This window comes from Calidris pugnax, unplaced genomic scaffold, assembly GCF_001431845.1.
Source record: "Calidris pugnax isolate Ruff unplaced genomic scaffold, ASM143184v1 scaffold26, whole genome shotgun sequence".
Lineage (NCBI taxonomy): Eukaryota > Metazoa > Chordata > Aves > Charadriiformes > Scolopacidae > Calidris > Calidris pugnax.
In genome coordinates, this window is record NW_015090765.1 from 1,842,129 (window position 1) to 1,869,547 (window position 27,419).

A 27,419-nucleotide genomic window follows, 5' to 3' on the forward strand; every position below is an offset into this window, starting at 1 on the left:
CGGCCGCGCTCCGGGCCGCTCCCCGTGTCAGAAGTCTTGTGCGGAGCCCTGCGGGAGGGCAGCCCGCCGCCGGGCTGGCGAGGGGGGGCGGAGGCTCCGGGTGAGGGCCCTGAGCTGAGGGGGCAGAGAAGAGAGAGCAGGCCCCGCCGGCCAGGCGGGTCTCGAGATGCCCGAAGGCGTCCTCGGTTGGGGGAAAGGGGCCCGGCGAGCGAAATGGCAGCCGGGGGGGGCCTCCGCCGAGTTTGTGGGGTGGCTCGGTGTCTCCCCGGCGCCGGTACGAAGCCGTGCAGAAAAGGGGTGGTAGTGCCTGCGGTGGGGAGCGGAGGAAATGTGGCCCGACGCAGCAGTGGGTTGAGTTTCCTTGATTGTGGGCCCCTCATGGCTCCTCTGCTGCAGGAGGAAGGGAGAAGGCTTGGTTTTGGCCAGAGGCTCAAGATAAGAGCCTGCGTGAAAGAGGAAGGCTAAGCCTCTGTCCTGCAGCGATAGGCAAATGACACGTGTCAAGCAAGAGCGATAGGGCTCAGGAGAAGGAGTCTTGGAGCCATGGCGTGAAATGTTGGAAACGGTTATTTGTAGAGTAGTCTTAGCGGAAACTTTATTTCATGAGCTGGTATGCTTACATATTCAGCCAACTTTTCTGGCAGTTTTGCTATTCTGATAAATTATTCAAATATTTCCTGTTGTTTTTCATCAAATGTCACTGGCTCGTTGCATCTCCCTGTTCCGTCATGTATTCTGACGGGAGGTTTTGTCAGGCAAGGACTTAAGTTTTGTAGACCTTAGCAAAAAGACATGATAATCCTTAAATGGTATCCTTGATCAGAGCTGTGAAACAAATACCAGTAGTGAATTTTAGAAACAGATTTTTTTGCATAAAATTGTACAGGTAAGTACAGGATGTATGCAGGACAAAGGTAAACTTTACCTTTTGTTTGCTTTCTTAAATCCTGTGATTTAAAGGACTATGTTACGTCTTTTAACAGGAAGGAGAAATCTCCAGAAACTTCAAATAAAGGATGGAGTGTAGTGGTTACTATGCTTAAATATTTGCTTTTAAAAAAAAACTATCTCCAAAAACATAAGATCAAGAATGGAAGATAGTAGCTATTATACAATATTTCATTTTGAAAACAAACAAACATAAAGGAGACTGGCAGAAGAAACCTTGTGGCATTAGTTGTAGTTAACTGGAACAGACAAGGTGATTAATAAAAGCAGCTAGCTGAGGCAGTTTCTTCAGTTATATGTATTAATAGTATCCCTGTTGGCTTTAAAGTTGTATTCAGAATATATGTATGATTCAGATGTGTATTTTTAACTGACTCATCGGACTAGGATTTTGAATGTACTTTTATGTGTCGGGAGGGAAGTGTGGGTAAAGGAAGACGAATACGTGTTGTCATAGGTATGAATGTCTCAAACATACAGTGTGAAATCTATGGACTTTGTACGTTGCAAGTTGGTTTTTCTCAGCAAGTTTTCTCAAGTTCTTTATTGTGCTCCCATTCCTCAAATTGAGGAGAAAAATAGATTAACTATTTTTAAGCCTGTCTGGTTTTATATTTGTTAGAAAAGAAGTTTATCTTCAGCTTTTCCAATGTTTTTCAGTATATCCTCACTTTTATTTCAGTGATAGGAAGTTTAACAGATCTTATGCTACAGCATTCACATTAAGTCCTCCTGAGATTCATTAACAATCTCATTGCAGAGAACGCTGTGAGTTACGGGTAAACAGAATTCTCTAGGTCTCTGAGTTCTCAACAGACTTCTGAATATTCCTATTATGCCTTTATCAGCAGCTGGAGGCAAAGCAGATCATTTGGTGTTTCAGTTTTGCCCTTTAGGGGTGGATAAATGATTACAGTTCATATTTTTTGTCCTTTCCCAAACGGTTGAATATAGCTTGTATAGCCCTCACTTCTATAGCTCACAGTCTTTTGCTGTTCCAAATATTAAACTGGATTGTGAACTTCTGTCTGCTGAAAATGAGTACAAAACCATAATTTTCCTTTGAATTCCAGCATAAAAGAGCAAGAAGAAATGTAATGTTGTTTGCTTTGGGCCAGTCTGGGGAATGACTAATGGTCTAAAGGGGTGGATGGGAAGAGGAGTTTGGTTCTTTTCTACAAGTGTACATGATGCCATGGTAGATATAGTAGTAGGAGGTATCTGTAACATTAACAGCCTCTGTTTTAAGAATGGAAAGATAGGTATTAGGTTCTTTATAAGTCTTCAGTTTGTGTATATATGTGTGTGTGTATGCTAACAGGTGCTCAGATTGCGGTTTTTAAAGTATATTGTGGATTTTTTCATAAGCTTTTGTAAAGAGTATTAGCATGTTTTCATGGATACAAAATACTAGTAGTTCCACTGCTGCACTTAGAACATCCTTTAGTATTCTCTTACCAAAAAAAATGTTTTTGAACATTGCATAAGTTCAGCTGCATCTCTAAAGTACAGGTAATCGGAGCCCTGTTATTTTATCTTGCTCATAACTTTGGCATAAAGTTCTTTTTCATTTGGAACAGATGTATTAAAACAGTTTCCAATAACTCAGTGTTGAGATTTCTTTTATATTAAGATTTTTGCCCAAGTTACACACGCATTTAGTAAATTTGTTCTTGCATCCCTCCCAATGCCTAATGCTTTACCAGCTGTTTCTGTAATTGTGTGACCAATAATTCCTTACAGTGGGGGCAATATAAATACCTGGCCACTATATCTGGGGTTCAGTGTGAGCTGGTCTGCGTTTCTTTGCCTTCCAGTCCTCAATTCCTCTTCTGTCTTCATCTGAAAGAGAAGCCATTCAATTTAGTCTTCTTTTATATCCAATGAAACAGAAGGCATTGAGTAACATACAGGACATTGCTGCACTCTGGTAATGAATGCTAAGCATGTTCTTTAAAAATTGCTTTGTTATTAGGTGTCAATTTTTCCCTCATTAGTCTAGTAAAACAGTAACCCTGGTGAGAGAGGGGAAGTAGTATAAATAGGATAATAATGGAAATAAGTGGAAAATGGTGCTATTGGAAGGGAAAACGTGTCTATGGTTTTCAGTGTTTCTGAGAGGAAAAGTAGACCTGAGACTTATTTTGGGAAAATCTACCTCAAATAGAAAACAATAAAATATTCTAATCAACGCAGTAGATGAGAAAATTAGATGCATGTTTGTTTACTGGTAATGTAAATGAACTTTGCTAAGACTTTTCTTGAAAATCAAGATGTGTCAGAACTTAGTGAATATTGCCCAGAATTGGTCAGAACATAAAAAGTATGTTGTGCTATGAGGTTTTTGAAGTATGTGTGCTACTAATTAAATAAATGCTCTGCAGATACTTTCTCAACATGTTCCAGCATGAACTATCCAAAGTACACCTGTCAGAATAAATAGATATATGCTTTGTACTTGCTGCCATTAGATCCAAGTAGGTAGTGCGAGTTCTCTCTTGATTAACTAATGTGAATCTTTTCATACCTACACTCATGAATCCATTTTAATCTTCTGCACTGAACAAATAAAATAAGATTCTTGATGGGTATCTCTCTAACCACGTCATTAGAAGAGCAGGAATCTGATTAAGATATTTTGCATTTCTGTTTAGTAAAGGGATGCTCTTTTTTCAGTGCTGATGACATCCTTGTCTTTACATTCCTCTGTATTAAAAGATCCTACAAGTGGTTACAGCTTGTGTAATTTATCAGTTTTTCCTGTTTTCCTTCTGGTGTGTTCCAAAAGGTATGATTGGGAGAAATGGACTACTGCATTGACTGAGCAGGTATTCTGGAAATCAAATTCGGGAAACCAACAGAAAATCCACACACAGTTCCACCAAGTCATATATTCCTTGCATATATTCCTTGCAAACAGACACTTTCTCTATGGTGTTCAGTAAACTACTAAACTAGTAGTTTAGTTTGGTGAACAAGGCACGAGATTAGAACGGCAAGATCTTTTCCTGCTTAATTCAACCACTGGGCTTCTCAGTCATGGTTTAGTTCCCCGTGCTCTGTATATCTGGGTATTTAGTCTGTGGTGTGAGAAGGGTGATCTCTGTACATCTGGGTATTTAGTCTGTGGTGTGAGAAGGGTGGTCGGGATAATAATCCAATAGCAGCTTGAGGTCATTTGATGAAAACTTTTTTCCTAGGAGGTTCCAGCTACCCCTTAGGTAGCAATTGGTACTGGAACCTCAGTCTTTAAATGCTGCTAGCTAAAGCTAGTACTCAGTAGAATAATCTGACAACTAAATAACATATCACTTTAATTTCTGTGGATAATATATTTTGAACTTCACCACAAACAAGAAATTCAGTTTTCTCTGGTGTTCTAGTGCTTTGTTTGTTGCCATTTTTAAATAGATAAATTCCTCTAATTCTATTTTCTGTTGGTTTTAACACTTAAGTGCCTGTGTACCTTTAGATCAATGTGGTCTTGCATCATAGTTTTAAAATATGAATAGTCCTACCACACAAATAAGAAAATCATTGTTATCCAACTTCTTTTTTTGATATAATGTATTGATATTAATATAATAATTAAGATATTAATTATAATAGATTAAACTTGCAGATACTTGCTGAAATAGACACGTAAATTGACTTTGTGTTACCTTTGACTTACAAGTTTTAATTCTGTCAGAATTAAACTCAGGCCAGGAGAGGAAGGTATTATTTCAAACCTTTTCCCAAGTATATCACACTTAATACAGTAATGCACTAAAATATGTGCAGATGTTCATATATCCAGTTACAGCTCTACTCTTTCTGTTGTATTTGAAAATATATTGGGGTTTATGTAAGAAACTAAGTGTGAAGTTATGTCTCTAGGAAATCAAGTGATTGAGTTACATATACATATTCAGACCACCTGTTAATTTTGAAAAAGTTTTTAATTCCTGTTGTGAACATTTAAAGCTGATATTTTACACTGTATCCCTTTGAGAGCTAGTACAATATACCTTCAGGTAGGCTACCTATTTAGCTTTTTGGGGTGTTTTGTTTTGTCTTGAACAAAACAATTCCCAAAACAATGCCTCTAGTAATTAAAGAACTGATAATTGAAAATACTAGTAAAATTTTTTGTAAACTTATGATGAAATGATAACCAACTTAATTACAGTTTCAGCCACTATGAAATCTGTGGCATTTTCTTTGTTTTTGCAATGTTTGGCATGTAATCAACTTGCACGGAACAAATGGTCTTGCATAGAATTGGCAGATGAAATAACTTCTAAAAAGGATGTTTGCCATGGTCTAAAAAATTAAGGGATAAAAATCACTTAATCAATTTAATCTTTGAGATTGTGACCGCAAAGGTACTTCAGGTGCTTCTGAAAATTGACAACAGATTAGTTTTAAATTGGCAGTTCTGTGAATATCTTAGAACCAGTTATTGTGCTGCAGTTTAGGTGTGTCTTCTCAACAATCAGATGCGGTGAAAGCCTTTTAAGTAACATCATTATGCATTAATTCCATAGGAGTGATGAATGCTCCAGTTTTGAAGCTGTGTGAGAAATATACTTGATATACTATGAAAGTTTTCACTGTAAACAATGTCTGAAAACAGATGTAAATAGCATTTTTTGAAAGAATTCTGGCAAAGTACTGCAGAAGGTAAAGGAGTGGAAGGCAAGTGTGTTTACTGCTTTGTATAGGTATGCTGTTGAGATCAGTAACAATGACTGAAGGGAAAGAGAAAAAATAGCAAATATAACAACTTGAAGTAGTACACGGTTTTTGTAAATGCAATATTTTCATTACATGAAAAATCATATATTACTCATGTAGGTTGTTATATATATACCTTCTATGGAGACATTATGCTTCAGAGTTCTGTGTTCGCCCTGGAGCCCTTTGTGGTAGTGGTAGCAGATAGTGTTTATGCCCAGGCTACATGGATGCTTATGTTCTTAACTTACCCTTCAATCTCTGCAGTATTGCTACAGAACTGAATCACTGCTGACCCACCTCGTCTTATGTTCTTAATTTACCCTTCAATCTGTGCAGTATTGGTACAGAACTGAATCACTGCTGACCCACCTCTCTACTCAGCTTCTCTTTATCCTTCTCCAGCAGCAGGTGGATAGTTTATAATTAGAGTTAGTAAAGAGTTAAAAATTACCCCTGCATTCACATCGTTTAGTCTCTAAACTGTACAAAAAATTAATTTTTTAGCATACCTGTCTGTTGGTGATTTTTGTAGTGAAGTAAGCTTTCATTTCAAAATAGTCCAAAAAGAGAAAAATCTTAACTATTTTTGCTCAGACTCTGATATGGTATGCTAAGATTGCATTTGTAGCAACGTCCTTTAGAATATTACCAGTGTAGGAAAATACACTGGTAAAATAAAGTTTGTGGTAGTTCTGTACTTGAAGGAATGGAAGGCAAATGTGAAAGCACATCCACTGCTTTTGTGACTCCATAGGACACAAATTATGTGTTTCTAGGTTAATATATAAAAGTGCAGTAAGTATCTCATGATGTTCCTGCATTTCCTTTTCTCAGATTTTTTTTTTTTTTTAAAGGAAAAACAAGGAGCATGGTGCTTAAGAGGGTGGACACAAGATGCAAACAGAAAGAAGCCATATAAAGATGAGGCTGGTTCAGATCTGAATGTAATGTTTGTACTGTAATGAATGCATAGAGGCTAGCAGATAGTTTGCAAATCTATAGAACTTCACTTACATTAAATTCTCACAATTATTTTAGTCTGGTTACAAAAACCTTTGGAAATTAAATAATTCAGGGTTACAGGTTGAAAGAATAAGAACGTGAATAAAAATAAGAGAGTGAAATACTCTAATTGTCCAGTGGTTAAGAGAAAACTATTTAGATTTTAATACTCAGTCTGTTACTACTGTGGAAGTATTCTTTGTTATCCCTTAGTTTCCTGTTATTAAATTAAGGAAATTTCATTAGAGTGATCTGTGTGCGTGTGTGATCTGTCCATATAAAGATGAGGCTGGTTCAGATCTGAATGTAATGTTTGTACTGTAATGAATGCATAGAGGCTAGCAGATAGTTTGCAAATCTATAGAACTTCACTTACATTAAATTCTCACAATTATTTTAGTCTGGTTACAAAAACCTTTGGAAATTAAATAATTCAGGGTTACAGGTTGAAAGAATAAGAACGTGAATAAAAATAAGAGAGTGAAATACTCTAATTGTCCAGTGGTTAAGAGAAAACTATTTAGATTTTAATACTCAGTCTGTTACTACTGTGGAAGTATTCTTTGTTATCCCTTAATTTCCTTAATTTAATAACAGGAAACTCCGTTAGAGTGATCTGTGTGCGTGTGTGATCTGTAGGCATGACCAGGAAACATTTGTACTCTTTCGTTATTGACAGTTGCTATGTTTGATATTTTAAGGGAAGTAATTAATCTTGAACCACCTTAATTTACCATATTTAAAAGACCATTAGGAGCTAAGTCTAAGAAGACTGGTTCTTCCAGACGTTCTTAAGTAAGACATATTCAAAGTACAGAACTTAAATGGAAAATAGCCTCTGTAAAACTGAGAAGTAAATGTTTTGATCTGTAGTTCAGTTGTCCCCAGACACGTTCCCTACTGCCATATAATTTTCTATAGTCTTTTGAACACCCTGGATACAGGTACTTATCTCTGCTTCCATATCAACTTTTTCTGATTGTCGTTTGTATTCTTTCATAAATGCTTTTTACAGATGACCCAGTAATCCACAATAGTAGGAATAAACTCTCAAAGGTAAATGCTAGCCTCATAACATACTTTTTATTTCTGAGGCATAGTGTTATTTTTGGACATGTTTAGAAAGTTGGCGGTATTAGACTTTGAAGTATTTATGTAGTATTAAAATAATTCTTCCATATCCATTTTAGAGGACTGACAGTTAACAGCTGCCATGCAACTCTGTTTCAGTGATGCAGCAAGCACTTTTGTTAATTTTTTTAATTAAGATTTTGTTACTAAAGCATTTCAGAGGAGTGGTCTGTGGAAACAACAAATGAATCAATGATATCTACATGAGGCAGAGAAGAGAGTAAAACATGACCTCTTTTTTCCAAAAAGAACAAGATCACTGAGGCCCTGCTATGGAATTTTATTTTGTACCTCTTCTCCTTTTTGCATTGGGTTGTCCACCATCAGGAAGCATTCTTAGGGTTCACTGAGCCAGGGCCATTAGTCTCAGTATGGCTTCGGCCTTCTTCCGTGATCTCTAGCAGTTATCTTGTTTCTACAGCTGGCTGGAAAATAGGGTGAGCATCAGGTGAAGGCAAAAGCAATAGGATTGCTGCAGTAATGACACTTTTTGCTCTTCTAGGCCATTCAAGATAGACGGGGGGTTACTTGTTACCCTTGTCCTGTGAGCAGCACTGACATTTACAGAGACTCATACCTAAGGATGGAGGGTGTCATTTTAATCTTTCAAGATACCAAACGAAGTTTCAGTACATCCAGATGATGTTGGTATTAAGTAATTTAAGTACATACAATGCATATAATCCATGCATTTAAAATACTACTCTGCTGGTACCATTCTATCAGTTGGTCATTTTCCAGGAAAGTTAAGGATTCTGTTGAGAAGCTGGAGGGCTGACTTGGGTTAAAGCTAACGCACTGAAAAACCAACCAGAAATGATTAATTTTAAGAAGGATTAGCTATCTGAGCCTGCTCAACATGTAACTGCATGACCATTTGTACCAGCACAAGAAAGGGGACAGTGTGGGGGTGGAAATAAGCAGGTGGGAGCAAGACTGCTGCTTCTGGCAGCCGTTGCAGCTTTTGAAGCTTTAACTGCTTGTATAAGTGCAGCATTGCTGTGGTTGGTGTTTTTAGGCTGCCGTGTATGTATGAAGTGTTGTTAGTGTACTGTAAATTCCGTGTTGAGTTTCCAAAATAGGTGGGTGTGTTCATGTTATTGTATAAGGGTATCATAATTATTTTCTACTTGCAGTAGTCTTAATGAGGTATCTCGTTCAGGCTTCGATTTTATTCGGTTTTATTCTGTTAAAGCATATCAAAGAGAGGAAAACAAAGCTGAATGCTGTAGGTTGTAGTGGGTAGTGTAACCAAGGACAAGGACTGATGGAAACGTGTTTAAGTGAAACAGTGAAGTGGTTTGTGTGAACTGAAACAGGTGAGGGTTCAAAAGGTTGAAATCAGAGTTCAAGCTTTATAATGGGGAACATAAATGGACTAGCCTGTGTGTGGTTTTTTAAGAGTCTCAGATTTCCACTCTGACAATTTTCTAAAATACTTTGTCAATTTTTATTGACTTTCCTTTCCTTGCACTGTCTTTGAAGTCTCTCTAACTGTAATTTTGGAGATGGGGAGGTTGTCTGAAATCTTTTGTGATCCAGCAGAGGTGAATGAATATTAAAAGTTGATAAGCAATGAGGACAAGAACACAAACAAAAAAGAATTTCAGTATTGAAATATACAAAAAAGTATTTCAGTTATGCTAAATTTAAACAATAATGACACCCCTTCCAAGATACAGTTTTTTTACATCGCCCTGTTGTGTGTTGGCCCTGGTAGGCAGCGAAACAGCATGCAGCCACTCGCTTTCTTCTCACCCCCAGTGGGACAGAGGAAAGGAAGAGTAAAAGTGAGAAAACTTGGAGGTCAAGATAAAATTGTTTAATAAGTAAAGAACTGGAAGAATAGAGGGGAAAAAACTGAAAAGCAAGGGATGCTAAGGCAATTATTCCCCATGTTCTACAGGTACACCAATAACCAGCCAATTCCCAAGCAAAGATGGAACATAACTAAACCCCCTCTATTCCTTTTTGTTGCTGAGCATGGTGTTATACAGCATGGAATACTACTTTCATTAGTTTGGGTCATCTGCCTGGTTGTGTCCCCTCCCAGCCTCTTGTGCACCCCAGTCTATTCACTGGGAGGGGGGAGCGTGGGGCAGAGTAAGAATTGGAGAAGGCCTTAACACTGTGCAAACACTGTTCAGCAAGAGCTAAAACACTATAGTGTTACTAGCATTAGGGGCTTCTTTGAAGAAAATTACCTCTACCATACATAACCTGGCCCAGTACACATCTTTTTTTTTATAGTTTTCCTTCCTGTTTTCCAGTCTTGTTCCTAGACACAAGGATAGATTGAAGGGGCTTCCCTAAGTCTCGTGAATCCTTGATATCTCATCCCTGGGGGAAAAAAAAAAAAGGTGGGAGTGAAGTTTCAATAATTAGGAAAGTGGCCAGAATCAGGGTGGATAGTATTTTAGGTTTGGTGTGATGTATTTTTTTTTCTTGCTAGTAATGGGACAGAAAAGCTCTAGTTTCACTAGCTTCAAAGCATAGTTGTTGGATTTTGCCTGAAGTCTCTCCAGGTATAATGAAGAATTTGAAGTTGAGGATAAAGTGTGTTATTCAGGTGCTCACAAACCTGATACCACAAAGTCGGTATTAGATTCAGTTGGTCAGTCAGACTCAAAATTATATGATTGTGTGTAAAGATTGTTTAGCATTATTTTGCCTTGGGAAATGTTCCAACACAAGATATATCAAAGACAATAGCTCAAAATGATTCTGTTATTGAGACCTCCTGGGATCAGTGTTTAGAAAAAGTGTATTGTTTGCCACAAGTGTTCTATAAAATACTCCTTTATCAAGTATGTTTTGGTTCAGGCATTTGTAACAGAATTCTAAGTGTACTGTTCCTTAGTTAAGTCAAACTAAGCTGCAGTGAGGCAGCTGTGTTGAGTAACAACTCACAATGCTCTGACAGAATTAGCCTAAGTTGTCTTTCAAAAAGAAGTTGCTTCTTTCCCCTAAAAAAAATGCCAAATGTGAGTCTGATTTCTCGCTTCAGTAGACGAGTAACTACAGCAGTGCCCAAAGTGATGGATGTCAAATGTGAGTCTGATTTATCGCTTCAGTAGATGAGTAACTACAGCAGTGCCCAAAGTGATGGAGACCACCTGCTCAATGCTTAGCTTGTTCTGAGGACCATTATCATCCTTTTTTTACTTCCCAGGGGAGTGACTTGCTCACCTGGCTATTTCAGAGGAGCTGGCCATTGAAAAAAGAGCTTGGTTGGGCTGGGAAAAGCTTGGAGTGTGACCAGCCTGGTTGGAGGGAGAAGGAAGTTGTGCGTGATAAGGAGACTCTGAAGTCCATAGTTCAAAATGCACAGGGCAGAGAGAGCTTTTAGAGCTGAGATAGTAACCTAGCTCCCGGATTATTCTCCCCTTACTTGCTGTATATCTGAAAGGTCTTTGGCCTTTACGTTTTGTGCAGAACGCAATGCTATCAGCATCTATCAAGTGTGGTGTTTAATGGGGTGGACCTCTTGGAACAGGGGAAGGAATTCTTGAAATATGCTTTTGGTTTCTCAAGGAGCTGGTTTGATAGCAATTTGTATTTCTTAAATATACTAAGAGAGTTGAAACAAAATTCTGTTCACTTGAACTGCACTTAATGTCTGAATGATTCTATGCAATGATACTTTAGACTACATTTTTTTTGTGGTTGAAGCTACCAAATTTCACTTGTAATTGCTGGAAATGCATGCCAAATCAGTTACACGAACTTGACATGTCCATCTCAGACTTTGACCAGCAGTAATGTAATAGGCAGTAGGCATGTGTGTGCGTTTCTATGGTAGTCTTAAGTTGCTGAAGCTACATGAAGTTTGAGAATTGCTCAGGCTTAATCATCCGAGTAATTTTGTGAATGTAAGCATGATGTCTGTCATTGCCAATTGCTATTGATCTCTTTTCCTCTGTATGGCAGTGATTTTTGAGAACTATTTATAGGGTGTGGACATGTAGGAACTTCTCTACTGGTGATTATTTTAAGTCTCAATAGGCTATTAACTTTACTTGACAGTCAAACTTCACACATCTGTTACTTAAAATCACAAGTTTAGGTCAAGAGTTTACTTACTGATTGATGCTGTCAATACTTTTGCCTGTTGGAGATAATGGAATTTGGAAACCTTGAGTAGAATCTACATGAAGTTTAAGCTTACCTTTAGGTTTCACTTTCAATCTCTGGAAATAATTTTGTAAAAGAACTGAAGCAGGACTTAGTCTTGGGAGAATCTGCTGTCATTTGAAAAAGAAAATATGTTTGTATTGATTGGTTTGTCCTCGTAATGTTAATAAAATGCTGTTGTAGAATTTCGGTGAACTCAGTGATTCAAAGCTGAAAAATAGCAGTCAGCCTCTAAATGCAGTGCTAAAACCACTACAGTTTTGCATTTGAATATTGTTTTGACAGATCTAGTAACGCTGTAATTTTTTTGTTCCTCTGTTTTCAATAAATGCAAAATCTATATGGTCAAAGCTAGTGTCTCAGTCTTGCAAATGTCGCTAATAACAATGCTTTGTTTGTTAGTATATACAGAATTGCAGCTGGGATTACTTCGGTGCTACAATGTGCTTTATGCTTGGTGACTTACAGATGCAGACCTTTCATGTAAAAACGATAAAAGATTTTTTAGAAAGGTATGTGGGGTAAATGCTTATGTAGAGTGGTGTTCTAGAATGTCCACCCATATCAAACCTGTGTCTTAATGGCATGTCTGTATTATAAAGAGTCTTTTTGAAGTCTGGTCTAATACATAGTTAGAAATTTTCTACCTGCGGGTTTGGGAACATCATCTCCTTTCTAGAAATGGAAGAATGTAAAAGATGGAGTGACTTAGTGTGAAAGTATCAGTGTTTCAATATTTTTAAAAGGTTAACATTTACAATTTAATTTAAATTTGATTTACTTCGAAAATTCCTGGATATCATGTACATAGTATTATTTGTGAATTTTATTTGTTTGATGTGTTATGTGGAATATTGAAAATCAACTTTTGCCATTCAGAATTTGTTTAGAGTGAAATATGTCTTGAAAATCTCCCAGCAGTCCTTTTCTGAGAAATGAAGAGCTGAAAACCCAGCATAAGAGAATTCTAATGAAAGAAGCAAACTGTAGATACTTGTGTCCCATTCAGGTGGTGCCTGGAGCTTGCTCTCCCCTTCCACACTCCACTCCATGCACCAACTAAAATTGCACACTGGAAAATTACCCTCACCCCTGTGTATACTGGACTTAACTGGCCTGTCTCTCGAGAGAAGGAATTCAGGCTAAAGTAAGGGTTCTTTGGAGGCATGAATTAGGAGGAAAATTGGAAGACTTAAGTCTTCGGCATAGGGCAATATGCTGATGATGATCATAATACTGTAAATGAGCAGTTGCAAAATTGTGTTTCAAGGGACTCTATTGACCTTTAAGTCACTTTAGCAAAACTTCCAGTTGAGACCGGGTCAAGCTAGTAAGCAGCAAAACATTTAAATTGTGGTGGTGTTTGTTTTCTGGTTTGTCTCTGTGATTTTTTTAATTTTATTTTTAAAACCTCTGTCAAATCGGAAATTATAAACTGTGTAAAGAAAACAATTGCTAGATAGAGTTACTAATCTTGGATTATTAAAACTTCAAAACTGGAACTTCAGTTCTCTGTACACAAAGAAAGAGATTTCGCCGTCTGTGTCATCCTGCTGAGAAATTAAATGCAATGGTCTAATTTGGGCTATTTTTATAAGTCATTTGGTGGGGTAAATAGGGCACGTCAGTAAAGATTACGTCAGTATTTTATGTTTTGATAATCTCGACTGAGGGTGCAGTTGAAGAAATTTGGAAAAGAGCAATTATGTTATTAGCATCTTCCTTCTCACTTCCTGTTTTTTCTTTCTGGAAAAATACAGAGTGCAGTGCTTCAGATTCAGCAACTACTTAATTTGATGTTTGTCCATAGGCAGAAAACAGTTTTGTATGGGTAATGTTTATTGTTGCATTTTTGATGGTACAGCAGAGATTCTAAAGCAGGCTTTCCTTAAGAGTGTTAGGAATAAGAATAGTCAGTAACTTCATCTCTTTATTACCTTCAACTGAATACTTCATAATGAGTTCGTACTAATAAAAACTTCCCTACAGAAAATAATTCATGCATGAACAGTTTCATATGAAACTGGATAGCCCCGTAAATGCAACAGTAAACTGAATTTCAGGGGTGTATCCTAATCTTGCACTTGAGCCATTTGAGGTAAAATATTTGCATACGTCTAGAGGGCTTTTTTAATATAATGGAGGAATTTGTTACTATAAATTTTTATCTTGATTTTTTGTTTACATTTTCTTATACGCTCCTTTTTACTTTATGAAACTTACTCTGTCATTACAACATAAATAACATTTTATGTAATGCTACTCCTATGATAATTTAAATGTTAAAATAGTGTACAATGTACTTCATGTTAATAGAGAACTTGTTAAAATATTTGGAGGCTATTCTTTTTAACATTATTCTGTGAATGGTGGTTTAGAACTCAATAATAATCTTATACTAGAAAGCTGACTTTATGCCAAAATAAGTTAATTTACTATTGTAAAGAATTATGACGTGTTAATTTTGTTTTTACATATTATAGGATATGTTTTGGAGTTGCAGACAAAGTATCTTTGCTGAAATGAAGAAGAAATTTTCACAGGTAGACAGATGAAATCAACGTTGTAAAACGATAACCAAGATACATAGTTAGAGCATGATGCTGTCTGTAGCTTTTGTTTATTTCCTAATGTGAGCATGAGCTGTTGAATTTTTTGTGCATGTTTTTGAATACAAAGATCATGTACATGTTAAGTACGGTCTTAACAGTAGAAGCTTCAAACTGAGTATGTGTTTATATGCTTTTAGGCTGGTATGTGGTTTTGGCCCTTTGTAGCTTTTCATTAAAAAAAAATATGAATCTCGTAGCTGTCATGATATATCAGATTATGCAATGACTAAAGTTAAGTTTTGTGTTTACTTTGTGCACTCAGTTTGATAACAGCTGGTCAAAATAGTTGAGAGGCCTGTCACTGGCCAGTATTGTCTTTTACACTATTTTTTATAGTTAAGTAGCCACAAACAAGATGTTTGTGGTGTTCTCTGATAGTTCAGATGGTATATTCGAATACTTGCCATGAATAGGTGATTTTTGCTGTATCTATTTACTGTGAACAACTTGAAGCAGCGGCAGCGTGAATGATGGCTTAATACCCTTTGCTGCACTAACCCTGAGTTAAACCACTTCAGTCTGTCAGAATTATATCTGTGAACAAGCAAGAGAGGATTTGTCCGATGTGGAACATCCAGCAACCCAACCAGCAAATCTTCTGTAATCTTCTATAATTTGTTCCCTTAATGTTATTTCCATCCGCCAGATACTCTGTGTCTAATTATTTTCAGTAGCAGCTCCACTGTGAGTCACACAACTGATCCACTATCAAAGGTAGTGGAGGAAGCGTGAGCAGGAGGAGTTGAATTTATAGGTATCTTCTGCAGAGAGGAGGGGAGATAAGGTGTTAGTTATGTAAAGGCAGTAGGACAACAAGAGATTGAGTCTCCAGCAGAGAACTTCTGTTCCTGACACGCTTGCATACGGTAGCAGGTCAAGTTGCAGGGTCAGTGGGAATTGTTAAATATGAGTTAAGTTACATTTTTCTTGATGAAGCTGAGGCATTAGGGTAGGTGATCTTATGAGTTTGTTAGGTTTTTGGCTGCTGCTCATCTCCAGTAGTCTACTTTCTTGATTATTTTTTTTTTCTGAACTAGGCCACAAGCTTCATCTTCTCTTTTGTAGCCAGGCAACGAAAGAGACAAATTGTGTGCATGTTGTTTAGCAAAAAAAAAAAATAATTGAAGAATGAAGCTCTGTTGGGAAATTTAAAGGGAAGAACCCAGGAGAAGTAATCACTAGTGAAATTTAATTTCAGTCTATTCAAGTACAGCCTTGTGTGTCTCTGTGGGAGCTGTGGAGGAAAATGAGGATATAATGTCAAAATTACTTTGACTTCTAAATTGTGTTTGCTTCTTAGTGTGTTGTTAATGTTTCAGGAATAGTTTTGTCTGTCTTCTTGGAAAGTACTACATAAACCTAAAATTCTCCAGTAAAGACTAAATGAATGAAGATAAAGTGTTGCAGATTTGCTGGAAATGGAAATTTTTGAGCATGCAGTTAATGAAGATTTCCACGTTACACTTGATATACACAGAGAAACTGGACTTTCAAGTCTTAAGAAAAATCACAGTCTAAAGCAAACTAGTGTAATACAGATTGGGAGGGGAGATTATTTGCCCTTTTCTGATGATGGCAGCTGTAGTCAGCTAACATTTTATAGTTGTGTGAAGACTGTCAACTGGTCTTGAAATTTTGTAAAATGAAGGGATGCAGCAGGAGCTAAAACATTTCTGTTCCTTTTTAAAAGATTTTATGATGTAAGAGCTCTCATAAGGGACTGTACCACTTTGATGGCGGTCATGTGTGTTGTGAGGCTGGTTGTATAGAAATACAACAAGGGATGCTGAAGTTCTTTAAATTTTCTTTAATTTCTTATTCTTTGTAAAAAGCTTATGATACGGCTGACAGTTTTAGCACGAACACAGTTCTTGCTCTTTATTAATGTTTGTATTCACTGAAAATCATGACAGCACTGCATGTATCTTTACTTTTTTTAGGCGATGTGCAATTTAGCCATGGACTGAGATTTGGATGCTGTGATGTGCATTACTAATGCTTTCTGTGTGTTACAAGTTGAAAAGGCTGAGTCCTTGGGAACTGATTAATCCCTTTACTGACCTGATGCTTTTTTATGTGACTTGTGTTTAAACATTAGTTATTCCTGATCATTCTGCAACTTGGGATAATTGAGAGAATTAATTGATTGTGCTTAAAACTGATTGCAGGGTTAGTAAAATGGCGTTTTCTTGGCTTTTCTGGGTCTGTGAAATTTTACCGTTTATCCATTGCCACCTTTATTCAAGATTATTACTTTTCTAATTTCACATACATTGAAGTTGCTGTTTAAAATTTCTTTTCTTTGCCTTGTAGGCATTTGGCAATGTTAATTTCCTAACTCTGTTCAGGCAGAAGAATTTCTCCTGTGAGTCACACAGCAGTGGGTTTAGTAGAAGAAAGTTGGTGTCTTGAATATGAAACTTTTTTTGTTTAATGGTCAGCTTCCAAGATGACTTGGAAGCTTGCAGATCTCCTGGGTTGCGTTCCTAAAAATCACAAAAGGTATACTTATACCTCTGCAGGATTTATAATCATGTCAAGGCAAAATATGAGCTTGAAATGGCGATTTGAAGCAGTCTGTGATCTGCTTACTGGCTGAAATTCTGTGCAGAACTTGAGCACTGTATACACAGTAATCCACCCATCCAAATTCCTTCTTGTTCTACGAAAATTAAACTTCTTTTTACATAGGCGTCCCAAAACTGGAAGGTTATTAATTTTCTTATGCCTGCTTTCAAAAATACAGTCCAGTTTTAAGATTCCTAGGTTGTAAAAGTATACCACGTTTTACTGGGGCAGTCTTGTTTTGATTTTTCAACTGAACTCGGAAATGTTCTTAGCTTTACCCATTAATTGTTGCCGCTGTCATTTCAGGTGGAAAGTGCTGCTGAGGAACCCAGGGTGCTGTGTATAATACAAGATACCACAAATTCCAAGACGGTGAATGAGCGTGTTACGCTGAACCTGCCAGCTTCCACACCACTTAAAAGGCTGTTTGAAGATGTGGCTTCAAAAGTGGGCTACGTGAATGGAACTTTTGATTTAGTGTGGGGAAATGGAGATAATGTAACTGATACGGTATGGCAAAAATACTTTTTATTTCCTCTTCTAGCAAACATTTAAATCTTCACGTTATAGAAAAGTGCTGTCTGTGTGGTGTAGTGCTCATTTAATTCCTGTAAAAATGGGTAGTTGGTGCACCAGAGCAGATTGACACCTCTTGATTTGGCTGAATTTTATTTTGTATTATATCTACATTTTAGTCTCAAAATGTGCTCGTAATTGATACGTGTATTTAATCATTAAACAAAAGAACTAATATGATCATTCAGATGTAATGCTACTTTTCATTATCAGTATGAATTTTTAATAATAATACCCATAATTAACCCCTCTATTTCCTGTGGTCTTGTTTGAGAAATGTTTTCTCAACAGAAGCATGCTGTGTAGTGGCTTTTCATGTTTCTTATATCTACTTGAATTTATAATACAAAAATTATCCTCGTCATCATTATTATTGCTTCTGTGCTTTATTGTAAATCAGTGTAGGTTTTAGTTAATTGATTTCTATAGATGCATCTAGAAAACTTTGTAAGATTCCTTAAGAAGTAGATGTTTATTTCAGGTCATGTTTATCCTTGCTGAACTTTTTTTCTCTTTAAAAAAAAAAAGTATGCAAGCTATATAGGACCCTAGATGGTTTGATATTCTGCAAGAAACTTGTAGACCAGTGTCTTGACTCCTGAATAGATTAACCAACTTCTAAGCACTTAACTGTACTTTAATACTTAATTTACACTGTCTTAAACTGTTCTCAAGTTTTTTAATGATTAGTATATTTTGTTTAGACTGTATGATTATTTGTTTTCATTTCATCTTAGTGTGTCAGAAGCTACTTCAACCAATGTACTTGAATGTAGTCTGTTAATTGTGGACTTGTTTTGGCAGGGAGGTTGGACTAGATAATCTCCGGAGGTCACTTCCAGCCCCATATCACTCTGTGATTCTGTGTAATTGTATATAAATCTGTTAAAAAAAAATGTTGGTTTTTTGCCTTTTTTATTTTTTTTTCAGACTCCAATAGATCAGAACAGTGAGAAAACTATTCTTGATGCTGGTTTTGAGCCAGGGAAGAAGAACTTTCTGCATTTGACAGACAAAGATGGTGAGCAGCCTCATATAATGCCGGTAAGTAAAAATCTGTGCGAGAGAGGTGTTATGTTCTGTGTATTGCTGTTGTGTAATCAGAAAATGAAATAAAATAAGACTGTGTATTTCATACAATGACTTCTTCAGGAAAGTTCTCAACAGACTTTGACTATTACTTTGCACTTCTAGGTTTCTCCTGAGTAGGACTAATTCCGTTAGTAATGATTTACTGTCACTTTTTATTCAGGCTTGTCAAATATTTATGTAATGCTTTACTGTGAGTAATTTTCTAAGGTTATATAATTAATTATATCTTTGACATATTTAGAGAGAAGTTTTAACAATACAGGTTTAATCATACACCTAATCCTTTTCCTTTGGGTGTTTGAAAGCAATATTCGGCTGTTCTGACAGAATTTTCAGAAATGGCAGTCCTGTATCAACTACAGTTACTTCCAAATTTACCTTTAAGGAAAAAAAATAATATACGCATATATTAAAGAAGATAATATCTGATAGATATTATCTATCAGAAGATAATATCTAGCTACAATGTCATTGTAGCTAGAACCAACTGTCTGCTGTAACAAAATACTTGAAATTTCATATTTCTCAAATACATGATGCAGTGAAAGATAACCACAGCTTCTGTGTATGTAAATCAGGGATTGTATAGGCTAGTGATACATTATTACTCAGCTCTCATATCAGCATAATACTGGCCTACTTAGCCTTTGTTGTGGTCTTAATTACCTGAAAAGAGGAAGAAATACCCAAACCCCACATTTAAATAATTGTGCACAAGGTCAGAATTTTGGAGTGATTCTGAAAGAGTATAGAATTGTAATTTTTATATCTGGAAAAAAAAAAGCCCACCCTCATCCTGTATTTCAGTGCATTGAGACTTAAGACATAAAAAAAAAACACCCCACCCTCATTCTGTATTTCAGTGCATTGAGACTTAAGACATAGAAAATGCTAAATTGCAAACTTGCTTGCTGTATGCACTATGACACTGTATCTGATTATACAGTATCCTAAATGCATTTGCTCCTCCTAATGCAAAGAATGATTTCTCAAGGGCTTGAGAATTTGATGGGTGGAATTAAAGTTACTCGAACAACTGTATATGTACAATTTTGTAAAATTTGTGTGATAAGCTAACAAAATAGATTTCTTAGCCATTAGAGAAAGAAGTAAAACTTGTAGGCGCTTCAAGAAAAAATTGTTGTCTAATTTTGCATAAAATCAGTGTATTTATGTTTTAGGAGGAGTCGGGTACAACAGATGACAGTGCGCAAGACAGATTTATAGGTCCTCTGCCAAGAGAAGGCTCTGTTGGCTGCACCAGTGACTATGTCAGTCAAAGCTACTCTTACTCTTCAGTCCTGAGCAAATCGGAGACAGGTATAGTGTTCTCTCCTTTAAAAGCAATGCTAATTTGTAATTATTTTAGCATATATTCAAATAGCAGCACTTCAAGGGTTTTGAAATAAAATGCAATTTATCTTCCCACCCTCATCCTGTATTTCAGTGCATTGAGACTTAAGACATAGAAAATGCTAAATTGCAAACTTGCTTGCTGTATGCACTATGACACTGTATCTGATTATACAGTATCCTAAATGCATTTGCTCCTCCTAATGCAAAGAATGATTTCTCAAGGGCTTGAGAATTTGATGGGTGGAATTAAAGTTACTCGAACAACTGTATATGTACAATTTTGTAAAATTTGTGTGATAAGCTAACAAAATTGATTTCTTAGCCATTAGAGAAAGAAGTAAAACTTGTAGGCGCTTCAAGAAAAAATTGTTGTCTAATTTTGCATAAAATCAGTGTATTTATGTTTTAGGAGGAGTCGGGTACAACAGATGACAGTGCGCAAGACAGATTTATAGGTCCTCTGCCAAGAGAAGGCTCTGTTGGCTGCACCAGTGACTATGTCAGTCAAAGCTACTCTTACTCTTCAGTCCTGAGCAAATCGGAGACAGGTATAGTGTTCTCTCCTTTAAAAGCAGTGCTAATTTGTAATTATTTTAGCATATTTTCAAATAGCAGCACTTCAAGAGTTTCTGAAATAAAATGCAACTTATTTTAAAATACCCACATTACTGCTACGTTTTCCATCATGTTTTCTACAGTATTCTTGTATGCTAATTTGTAATTATTTTAGCATATATTCAAATAGCAGCACTTCAAGGGTTTTGAAATAAAATGCAATTTATCTTAAAATACCCACATCACTGCTACATTTTCCATCATGTTTTCTACAGTATTCTTGTATCACTTTGGGAACATCCCATCCTTTTCTTACTTGTGACAGTGCAATTCAAACTTTCTGTCAGGGCTCCTCCTTTTCAGTATTGATCTGCTGCTGTGTTCCTAGTCAAATAGTCATGATTGTGTTACCAGAAGGTACTCACCTCAAGCTGTGTGTACACTCACAGCTTAATTAATGCTTCATGCTCTGTTACAGCCCTCCCCCCAGGAGGCTGGCTGGGGGCCTTTGCTGTGCAGGGGCAACTGTCTCAGCAAGTTATAGCTCTGTAATGAGACAAACTCCTCTGATACTGAACTTGTTGAGCCACATTCATATTACACCAATTCGTGTGTGTTCAAGATTGTTTTGAGAGAGAAAAAAAGGTTCTGACACGTGCCTTTTTTCACTTATTATAACTGTGTGTAGGTGATCTCTGTAGAGCAGACTAATAAATAAAATATGTGTGTTCTAACTCAGTCTCTTCATATAAAATGTCTGTGATTTGCATGGAAGAGCTGCCTTTTTGTTACTAGTATGGAACTGAGATCACTTTTTTTTTTAATACCTACTAAGAACTTCATAGTATTTACTTCAGGCATATTTAATTTCTGTATTACACAATGCTTCAGGATATGCTGCTTACTTAGCAGCTGTTGTTAATACTGTATATTTTGGAGAAAATCTGAAAATGACAGATGAAAAAAGTAAATAATTTCCTTCTCAGCTAATAAAAATGACACTGATTTTTAGTAGCTGTTTTAATTGTTTATTCTGGGAGAATGTTTTAGAAGATACATGCGTGTGGGCAGTTTAAAGATTTTTTTTTTTTCATTTATTTATAGTTCTGGGATGAAGAGAATGTTTTAGAAGATTGATGTGTGTGGGCAATTTAAAGATTTTTTTCATTTATTTATAGTTCTGGGATGATAGTGCAAACCAATGTAGATGCTAATTGTACTTACGTTATAACAAGGATATTTTTAGTTGACATCAGGCAGTAAGTAAGCTAGTACATAATTTTTTCTTAACAAATTCTAGATTCTGTTGTAAAATATTGAAATCAACTGTTAAAATATTTTCAGTTACCTGTGCAAACCAATGTAGATGCTAATTGTACTTACGTTATAACAAGGATATTTTTAGTTGACATCAGGCAGTAAGTAAGCTAGTACATAATTTTTTCTTAACAAATTCTAGATTCTGTTGTAAAATATTGAAATCAACTGTTAAAATATTTTCAGTTACCTGTGTCCCCATTGGTGCAGTGTTCAACATTAAATATTGGTTATTATTGTGAAACATAATTAATCATCACTAAAACAGCTTTGTGTCATTCAAGGAAATTATTTCTGTTGTGTAAACTCTTACTCTCAGTTGCTCTCAGAAGTGAGCAATTGTAATATTCCCTCAATTTTTGTAGTGCAGATAGCAATAAATGACAACAGCTGGATGCAATTTTTAAATAGACATTATCACAAAATTGTTTTCTTGTCAAATGTTTTAACTCTTAAAGTGATTTCCCGTCTATTTGCCTTATTTCCATCTCATTCTGCTTGTGTTTTTAGGTTATGTGGGGCTAGTAAATCAGGCAATGACTTGTTACTTGAACAGCCTTCTACAAACACTTTTCATGACTCCTGAATTTAGAAATGCGTTATATAAGTGAGTATATTCAAGCAAAACCTGTTCTTAAATTTGTCCTGGTATGTGTTGATAGGAGAGCCTTTTGAATTCCTCCTGTCAAAATTTCCTTTTTGGGATACTAAAAACCATACTTCAAGTCAAGCTGGATAGGCTATTATAAATTATATCTGCTTAAAAGCCTCAGATTTTTAGTAAAATACTGAGATACATTATTGGGTGTGGCATGAACAAGCTGTTTAAGGAATTTACCTCATCTTGAAAACATCAAACTTGAAATTAAGCTTGATACTAAGTGTACTTCATGTCTGCATTTGTGCTGTGAAATAGCTTCAAAACTATTCCATTCATGTTAGGTTTGTATGCTTAAAGAATAGTGTTGTCATTTGCTGCAGAAATGGAAAGCAATTTAATTTGACTTTTCCCAATAAACAGAGCCACAGTTAACCTCTATAATCTGGCAGACCTCTTGAGATGTAATAAATGCTAATTTGAATGCCTTTTGGGTGTTGTTTTCACAGCGTTTTTAATTGTCAAATGTATTGTGTTGTGAATAGATGGGAATTTGAAGAATCTGAAGAGGATCCTGTGACGAGTATCCCCTACCAGCTTCAAAGACTGTTTGTTTTACTGCAGACCAGCAAAAAAAGAGCAATTGAAACAACAGATGTTACACGGAGTTTTGGATGGGATAGCAGTGAGGGTAACGTGCAGCTATTACACTTGGGGGATGTGCTTTAGCAGCTGCCTTTTGGGGGCCTGAATCCACTTGGTTTCAGTCAGAACAGAATAGCCCTAAATGGATACATTGTGGTGTATGTTTGATTTTAAAAGAAATTATGTCGAAAAAAGTTATATTTTTGTAATTCAGCTATCATTACAGTTGTTAATTGTTTTTAAAGAAGTAGCTCTTTATGACAAACTTGCATCTGTTTTGAATCAGATGTTAACTGCACTTGTTCTACTTTGGTAGAATATAACATGGATAATTCCATAAAATCAAACACTGTGTTTGTCTTTTCGACACTTGTATTGTAATTTTGTCACATAACCTGCCGATTTTTCCATGGAGTAATCACATGGTAATAAGGAGTTGCATTTCAGTGTCCCTACACTTAAAAAGGGGAAAAAAAAATTATTTTTAGAGGAACAGTGCAAAGTGGGAAAGAAAAAAGTTATATTTTTGTAATTCAGCTATCATTACAGTTGTTAATTGTTTTTAAAGAAGTAGCTCTTTATGACAAACTTGCATCTGTTTTGAATCAGATGTTAACTGCACTTCTTCTACTTTGGTAGAATATAACATGGATAATTCCATAAAATCAAACACTGTGTTTGTCTTTTCGACACTTGTATTGTAATTTTGTCACATAACCTGCCGATTTTTCCATGGAGTAATCACATGGTAATAAGGAGTTGCATTTCAGTGTCCCTACACTTAAAAAGGGGAAAAAAAAATTATTTTTAGAGGAACAGTGCAAAGTGGGAAATAATTCAGAACCAGTGTATTTTATAACAGTGCGTATTAGCATTTCTATATTTTTTGCATATTCTTGCTATGTACACAATTCTTGTTTTATACGCACACACTGTGAGCAAGCTGCCTGCTTATATTTCTAACTTAACTTGCGAGGCAGTGGCCTGTAGAATTGAACACTGGCCCAGTAATGAATTTTGGGGCTAATAACATTTTTGGTTTAATTAAGATTAACTTTAATTTCTAACAGCATGGCAGCAACATGATGTACAGGAGCTGTGTCGAGTCATGTTTGATGCTTTGGAGCAGAAGTGGAAGCAAACAGAACAGGTAATTGTGTAAAAACTTTCTTCTGTTTGTTTAGCAGTGTGGTATTGTGAGTTTTGTTGGGTTTTTAAGGAAGATTTTGACAAATGTTAAGTGAATTTTAAATACAAGGTTATTGAAAATCTATTATAGTTGCCAGTTTTTTTGTTTGCTGCAATAGTTAAGCTGCTATAATGTGCAGCTTTTGAGAGGTGTGCTGCTTATCTTTTCCTTCCCCAGTTAAAAGGGGAATATCCTGACCTCTGGATACTTGTTTTTCATTCGAAGCACAGAAAGTGTTTGTGTAACTCCTGTGATAGCTTCCTTGCTGTCAGCACTGATTGGGCTGCTTTGTGGGCTCTTGCAGCTCAAGCCAGTCTTCTAACGTAGGAGAAAGATAGATAAATAGGAATATATTCCTAACACACGCTACACAGGCTTCTGATAAGTGGCCAACTTGTTGTAGGCCAATTGTCACATTTGTAGATTGTCAATTCCTTTTTCATTCTGCACCTGCCCCTGGAGACACAGGGAAGGGACTACAGTCATCAGTGAGTCTGTTGACAATGTCTGCAAGATCAGGCTTGTTTTTAAAACACAAACTTCAGTTTTGGTAGTTCTGTAGTCACTCTTAAGATGTGACCATAAAAGCATGCTGTGAAGCTTATATAACGTGGTTTGAGAAACTCATTTGATACATGTTTTGTGCAGTGGGAATTGTAGTCTAACTGTGTAGCTATGCAATTCAGACTGAATTTTTCAAAAGGCATGTTCTTGTAGAACTAAAAAAAGGAAATATGTTTTGTTTCATTTGTTTAAAGCTCTGTTGAATATCTGTTTCAGGCCGATCTTATCAATCAGCTGTATCAAGGCAAACTGAAGGACTATGTAAGGTGTCTGGAATGTGGCTACGAAGGCTGGAGAATCGACACTTACCTGGATATTCCTCTGGTCATCCGGCCCTACGGCTCCAGCCAGGCGTTTGCTAGCGTGGTGTGTACTATTATGCTGACTAATAGTGCATCCATACACACATAGAATACATAATGCCACAGTGGTATAATTTGTTACGTGGTAAGTATCATCCTAGATACTCCATCTTGGGGTGTTCGTCTTTGTGCAGTGAACCAGCTAGCAAGTTCTAGAAGATTTTTTTTTTGGCTTTTTGGGTTATTTTTTTTGTTTTGGTTTGTTTTTTTTTCTTTTGCCCTTCAATGAGTCCTACTGGTGCATGTATAAGGGGAGGGGAAATGCAACTTTATTGCCTTAAGGCTGCAGTAATTAATTATTTTCTTCCTGATAAAACCTTCAGCATTTACTCAAGATACTTTCATGAGATCACTAAGTTTTATTTGGTTTGTTCTCTTTATTGGCACATCTGCTAAATTTTCATAGCATTGTTGAAAATCGTAGTGAAAGAGCAGAAAGTGGGCTTAGAACTTTTAGTTTAATTGCCATGTTGTTGCTGTGCTTTTTAAAGTTAACTTCTCAAATATCATATGCTTTTAACAAGCGATTTAATTATAATAAAAAATCCTATCATACATCAGTGTTCTTGGTCCCTTTTGCTCCAGCATTACTGATGTTGGCAAGCATATATATTGCTTAGTAAATCTGTGGAAGTGTTTTTTGTTTTATTTTTTCCACCTCTCTGAAAAGAAGTGATTACAAACTGTGGAATTCCACTGTTGTGGCTTAAAATACCTGTACTATAGATGAAGTGGTGAGAAAGAATAAGAATAAATCAAACAAGTCTTTCAGTAAAGGTTGTTTTAAATGAAGACTCGTTGTGTAATTGGCTTACCACGATTACTTACTATATATAAAGTATTTTTCCTTTTGTATTTAGTATGTTGGCACCAATAGTCTGTAATTCTTAACAGTAATTCTGTTAAGAAAAAAGTTGTTAGAATTAGGTGCAGTGTAGGTTCAAATGACTTCATACTGTCAAACTTTACTACTGCTCAAGATTGGTATTTAAAGAGGAGGGACAGCGATCCCTCAAAAAGGATTCAAGTTAAAGGCCTTTGAATTCTTTCGAAGACTGCATTAAATTTATTTAAAACTACCCAGCTAATAAAAGCTGTATTTTGAGCTGCCATTCCATTGATACAGATTAATATTTTATGTGGATGACTTCCCTTCTCAGCTTTTAAAAGTGATTTCTAGAAATATTCCCTAAACCAAAATTTTTTGTCGTAATTTTCATTCAGTAATGAAAATTTTCTGATCTATTACTGAAAGCTGTGCAGTTCATGTGGTTGTGCTCTGCATTTAACAATGCATTGTACGTCTGTCTCAAATTGGAATTCTTTTCTTTAGTAGAGAAGTCTATAGCGGAATGCTAAAAAAAGACTTCTTTGTAAAAACACAGCATGAACGATTAGGAACATAAATATCAGATTACTTTTAGTAGTATTTGATATTGAAAATCAGCATTTACTGGGTTTTCTCCATTGAGGAAAATAATTTTAAGATTTTTGTTACACAGACTTACGTGGTTGCAATTTGTATTGATGCTTCAATTTTTGAGCTTTTTTAGTTCGCATTATGATTATATTCAGGTGATTCTCCTCCCTGCATTTGTATTATCTATAGCAGATGTGATTTTTAGTTTTGTAGTCTTCAGCAGTGGGGAGATATGGAGGATACTTGCTTTTGGAGAAGGGAAAAATCGCCTGTTTCTAAATGGAATTCTCTGAAGGTAGTATCCTCCATTGATCCATAGATGATGGTGATTTAGTAGGTGTAGGTAAAAGGGTATGAGAAATCAAAAACTTCACACATGCGCTAATAGGGCTTATAGAAGGGAATGTAAAACTTTTTAGACCTTGCTAGTCAGCTCCTAAGGGAACTTGCAGCAGGCGACACAACCCAAGATAGGGGATCTAAGGAGGATACTACCTTCAAAGAACTCTAGTTAGAGGTAAGTGATTTTCCATTACTTTCTAATAAGAGAGAATGGATGTATGAGCTTCAAGTAAGGTTAATCTGTAGAATGCCACATAAAGTGTATTATCCCACTGTTCGACATTGT

At 36.1% G+C, this 27,419-nt stretch overlaps 1 protein-coding gene across 1 annotated transcript in view; it reads left to right on the top strand.

Annotated features, from left to right (window-relative positions):
- Positions 1–27,419, top strand: part of USP47 (ubiquitin specific peptidase 47) — a 60,796-nt gene that overhangs the window by 547 nt on the left and 32,830 nt on the right. The window contains exons 2-9 of the mRNA XM_014966595.1: positions 14,421–14,480; positions 17,424–17,627; positions 18,624–18,737; positions 19,967–20,105; positions 22,524–22,620; positions 23,157–23,302; positions 24,327–24,406; positions 25,226–25,375. Coding sequence (XP_014822081.1) covers positions 14,421–14,480; positions 17,424–17,627; positions 18,624–18,737; positions 19,967–20,105; positions 22,524–22,620; positions 23,157–23,302; positions 24,327–24,406; positions 25,226–25,375 — 990 coding nt within the window. The remainder of the gene's footprint in view (positions 1–14,420; positions 14,481–17,423; positions 17,628–18,623; positions 18,738–19,966; positions 20,106–22,523; positions 22,621–23,156; positions 23,303–24,326; positions 24,407–25,225; positions 25,376–27,419) is intronic.